Source organism: Eimeria necatrix, genomic scaffold, assembly GCF_000499385.1.
Source record: "Eimeria necatrix Houghton genomic scaffold, Enh_scaff245, whole genome shotgun sequence".
NCBI lineage: Eukaryota > Apicomplexa > Conoidasida > Eucoccidiorida > Eimeriidae > Eimeria > Eimeria necatrix.
In genome coordinates, this window is record NW_013653027.1 from 32,501 (window position 1) to 37,500 (window position 5,000).

Genomic DNA, 5,000 nt, shown 5'->3' on the forward strand with positions numbered 1-5,000 from the left:
CAACCCCAAACCCTAGAGCCTGCAGCAACGCCCCCAGGCGCCCCAAACCCTAAACCCTAAACCCTAGCCCTAAACCCTAAACCCTCGCTGCTGCTGCTCTTGCTGCTGCCTCTTGGCAGCAACTTGGCTGCCCGCGTGCTGCTTGCTGCCGGCGGTTTTGAAACCACCATTTGCAATTAAATTAATTAATTTAATTTAATTTAATTAATTTAATTTAGTTTAATTAATTTAATTTAATTAATTTAATTTAATTAATTTAATTAATTAATTTAATTAATTATTTTTTATTTTTTTCAGAGTTTCTGGGTCTCACTCTTCATGCGAATTCCTTCGCTGCCTGCTGCTGAGGCGCTGCTGCCTCCAACTCAGATTGAGGATTTGCTGCAGTCAAACCCTAAAAACATTGAACTGCTTTTCAGAAAAGTAGGGTTTAGGGTTTAGGGTTTAGGGTTTAGGGTTTGGGGTTTAGGGTTTGGGGTTTAGGGTTTGGGGTCTGGGGCGCGGGGATCGCGCGGGCAGTGCCGGGAAAGTCTCTCACTGGGGTCTTCACTTTAGGGTTTAGGGTTTAGGGTTTAGGGTTTAGGGTTTAGGGTTTGGCTTTGTGTTCACTGGCGAAGGTGTTTGGAGCAGAGACCCAACTGCATGCAGTCTCCCCTTGCTGTCCTTTTGAGGGTTTAGGGTTTAGGGTTTAGCGTCTGGATTTCTCGTGCGCTTCTGCCTGCTGCTCCTGCTGCTGCTGCTGCTGCTGCTGCTGCTGCTGCTGCTGCTGCAGCTGGTGCAGCACCTGCTGCTGCTGAGCCGCCGCGGCAGCCAGCAGCACTTAACGGGCCCCGAAGAAGACTCGCTGCTGTCTTGTTTGTCTTTGTTGGAAGTTCTTTTGTCTTTTTGCATAATGCAGCCCCACCTAGGTGCAGCAAACCCTAAACCCTAAACCCTAAACCCTAAACCCTAGACCCTTTGCGACGAGCTTCAGAGCGCGAGGCCCGGGCTTTGGCGGCGAGGGACGGGGGCTGGGGCTTGCGAATTAGGGTTTAGGGTTTGGGGTTTAGAGTTTGCGTCGGGGGTTAGGGTTTAGGGTTTAGGGTTTAGGGTTTGGGGCTTGTCTTTCAGAGGCGACGCTGTTCTGGCGGCCTTTCCCGCAGCACGAGTTTGCGGAGGAGCTGCAGCAGCAGGAGTTGCTGCTGCAGCAGCAGCAGGATGACTACGATCCTCAGCAGCAGCAGCAGCAGCAGCAGGAGGAAAAGCAGCAGCAGCAGCAACAGCAGCAGCAGGAAAAGCAGCAGCAGAATGGTCGGCAGCAGGAGGCGCAGCTGCAGCAGCAGGAAGAGCTGCAGCAGCAGGAAGAGCTGCAGCAGCAGGAAGAGCTGCAGCAGCAGCAGAACGGCCAGCAGCAGGAGGACAACCAGCAGCAGCAGCAGCAGCAGCAGCAGCAGCAGCAGCAAGAGGAACAGCAAAGCTCTGGGACCTCTGAAGGCTCAAAACGCTGCACAACTCTGGCGAACGAGGTTAGGGTTTAGGGTTTAGGGTTTAGGGTTTAGGGTTTAAGAGAATGTGCCTTAACCCCTGTTCAGGAATTTTGCACTCTTTGCATCCCGCAAAAAGGGTTTAGGGTTTTGGAGTCAAGGCCAGTGGTCTTAGGGTTAAGCGAGCAAGCCTCAGGGTTTAGGGTTTAGGGTTTAGGGTTTAGGGTTTAGGGTTTGTGGTGTGTGTTGAAGCTGATGAATGCTCTGGCCCGTCTGCTTTTCTTGAACGGCTTTTGCGTCAACGCGCCTCGTTGCTTCCTGGAAAAGGACGAGGTGAGGGTTTAGGGTTTAGGGTTTAGGGTTTAGGGTTTAGGGTTTAGGGTTTAGTGTGTGCTGGCTGTGCGTGCCGGCGTGCGCTGCTGCCTGCAAACCCGAAACCCTAGCGCGGGCGCAGCAGCAGCAAGGGCGGGCAGGGTTTGGCGCGGACTCAGCGCCCGCTGCTGCTGCTGCTGCTGCTGCTGCTGCTGCTGCTGCTGCTGCTGCAGCAAATCCCTTCGAACGTGATAGACCGCCGCTTCCTCTGGTGCAGCGGCTTCGGTGCTGCTGCTGCTTCTCCGTGTCCTTCTTTGCCCTTCATGTTTGCAAACCGCTCCAAAGTGCTGCACTGTTTGCTGCTCTGCTTCGCGGGTTCTCTCTCCAAAGTAGGGTTTAGGGTTTAGGGTTTAGGGTTTAGGGTTTGGGGTTTGGGGTTGGGGCTTGGGTGTAGGGTTTGGGACTTGGGACAGGGTCTAGGGTTTGGGGTTTGGGGCTTGGGCTTAGGGTTTAGGGTTTGTGGTGGGGCGAGGGTTTCGAAGAGAGCGCTGCGTCGGGGCATTCGGCCCTAGGGTTTAGGGTTTAGGGTTTAGGGTTTAGGGTTTGGGGTTTAGGGTCTGTGCAAGGGAGCTCTGACTGCGGGGTCTGGAGTGCGTGGCGGCGGCTCTGAGGCCTAGGGTTTGGGGTTTGGGCTTCAGGGTTTAGGGTTTAGGGTTTAGGGTTTAGGGTTTAGGGTTTGCGCAGACCATCGACGAGTACTTGCGGCAAGAACCCCCCTGGCTGGCTGTCTTTACAGCTGGCCACAGTCCATACACCGCAAACCTCTTTTGTTCTCTTTTGAGTTCCATTTTCACTTACGACCCCGTCGGCTATGTGAGGGTTTAGGGTTTAGGGTTTAGGGTTTAGGGTTTAGGGTTTAGGGATTGGGGTTTGGGGCCTGGGGTTTAGGGTTCGGGGTTTGGGGTTTGGGGCCTGGGGTTCAGGGTTTAGGGTTTGGGGTTTGGCGCTTAGGGTTGAGGGTTTAGGGTTTGGGCTGAGGGTTCCGGGCTAAGGGCTGGATTTAGGGTTTAGGGTTTAGGGTTTAGGGTTTAGGGTTTAGAGCGTCGTTCTTGTGCGCCCCGACTCTCACTTCTGAAGACTTTTCTTCACAACTAAAACGAATTCCAACTTGGAACTAAATAAAAATGGAATTAAATATAATTAATTAAATTAAATTAATTAAATTAATTAAATTAATTAATTAATTAATTAATTAATTAATTAATTTAATTATTTATTTTTGTCATCAGGGCCTCCCGCTCTCCCGCCTTTTTGCTGCTCCCGAGCCCGAGGCCTTCGTTTGTGCTGCGCTGCAGCTGCTGCTGCTGCTGCTGGACTTCAAGCCTTTGGTCTTTTCCGAAGTTGCTGCAGCAGGTCTTTTATTCTTTTTTTTCTTTTATTCTTTTATTCTTTTATTTCTTTTATTTCTTTTATTCTTTTATTTCTTTTATTCTTTTATTTCTTTTGTTGTTTTATTCTTTTTTCTTTTCTTCTTTTTAAGGGTTTTTTCAGCTTTTATTCACTGGGCTGTTCAGCTGCAGCAGCTGCTGCAGCACCAGCTGCTGCAGCACCCGCTGCTGCTGCACCCGGTGCTGCTGCAGCTGCTGCAGCAGCTGCTGCTGCTGCTGCAGCTGCTGCAGCAGCTGCTGCTGCTGCTGCAGCAGCAGTTCTCTCAATTGCTCATTATTATATATTTGTTTATTATTTCTTTTTTATTATTTTGATTTACTTTTATTTATTTTTGTTTTTTGTCTCAAATCTTTTTACTTTTTCTTGAGCTGTCTGTTCGCCGCTTTTTATTTATTTTCATTTGTTGATTTATTTGCAGTTTATTTATTTATATGATCTTCCTTATCTATTTATTTATTTATAAATCTATTTGTTTGGTTTTTTTAATTTTTTTATTTGTTTATTTATTTATCTGTTTATTATTTATTTATTTATTTATTTATCTATTCGTTTATTTACTTGTTTATTTATTTGTTTATTTATTTGTTTAATTATTTATTTATTTGTTAGTTCATTTATTCATTTATTTATCTACTTAACTCTCATTTATTTACTTATTATTTAATTTTTATTTATTTATTATTTATAATTGCGCATTTCTGTTTTTTGTTTTTCGAAATTAATTACTTTTCATTTTAAATGCATTTTCGTTCTTCATCCGCACTTCTGTTTTCTTTCTTTTTGGTTATTTATTTCTTTTTATTTTCTAATTCGTTTTCATTTTTTATTCTTTTTTCATTCTTTTATTTTATTTCATTTTTTTGTTTTTATTTTTGTTTTTATTTTTTCACAGGAGAAGCTCCGGAGGCCCCGCCAGCAGCCCCGTGGGTCTTTTATTTTTAATCTTTTTTTAATTTTGATTTTTTAATTTTTAATTTTTTGATCTTTTTTAAACTTTTTTGATTCCTTTTGATTCTTTTTGATTCAAATTTGTTTGCTTTTTATGTATTTTTTAATTCTTTTTTGTTTCTTTTTGAATTTCCTTTTGTTTTCTTTTTTGATTTGTTATTTGTTTAATTTTTTAATTCTTTTTATTTCCTTTTTCGTTTAATTCATTTTCTCCTTTTTCCGTTTTTAATTCTTTCCTTTTACACCCCTATTATCTCATCCATTTCACTTCTTTTATTTCAATTTCTTTCACTTATCTTTTATTTAAATCCAAACAATTAAACTTTAATTAATTTAAATCCAAACAATTAAACTTCAATTAATTTAAATCTAAACAATTAAACTTCAATTAATTTAAATATAAACAATTAAACTTCAATTAATTTAAATCCAACAATTCAACTTAAATAATTCGAAGAGCTCGAATCTGCGGTGTACGTACACTGCGGGTTTTGTGGGGTGTGGGGTGTGGGGCGTGGGGTGTACGTACAGCTGCCGCAACGTTTTTCGCCGAGTTCTTTCGGAGTTGAAATCCGAAAATGAATTTCATTTAATTTCAAAAGGCCTTTTTCGACTTTTGAGAACTTGTCTCCAGGAAAACAGAAACAAACTCATCAACGGCGCCAAGCCCGTGGGCTTTTGTTTATTTGTTTACTTGTTTATTTATTTGTTTATTTGTTTGTTTTTTCATTTATTTATTTGTTTGTTTGTTTATTTATCGTTTATTTATTTGTTTATTTATTATTTGTTCGTTTATTTGTTTGTTTATTTGTTTGTTTATTTGTTTGT

General features: G+C 42.7%; 1 protein-coding gene across 1 annotated transcript in view; it reads left to right on the forward strand.

The window, feature by feature from the left end:
• Positions 1–5,000, forward strand: part of ENH_00033680 (hypothetical protein, conserved) — a gene marked incomplete at both ends in the record, with an annotated part of 10,820 nt that overhangs the window by 2,465 nt on the left and 3,355 nt on the right. Inside the window, 5 exons of the mRNA XM_013580297.1 lie at positions 773–871; positions 1,113–1,505; positions 1,716–1,796; positions 2,390–2,425; positions 2,520–2,648. Coding sequence (XP_013435751.1) covers positions 773–871; positions 1,113–1,505; positions 1,716–1,796; positions 2,390–2,425; positions 2,520–2,648 — 738 coding nt within the window. The remainder of the gene's footprint in view (positions 1–772; positions 872–1,112; positions 1,506–1,715; positions 1,797–2,389; positions 2,426–2,519; positions 2,649–5,000) is intronic.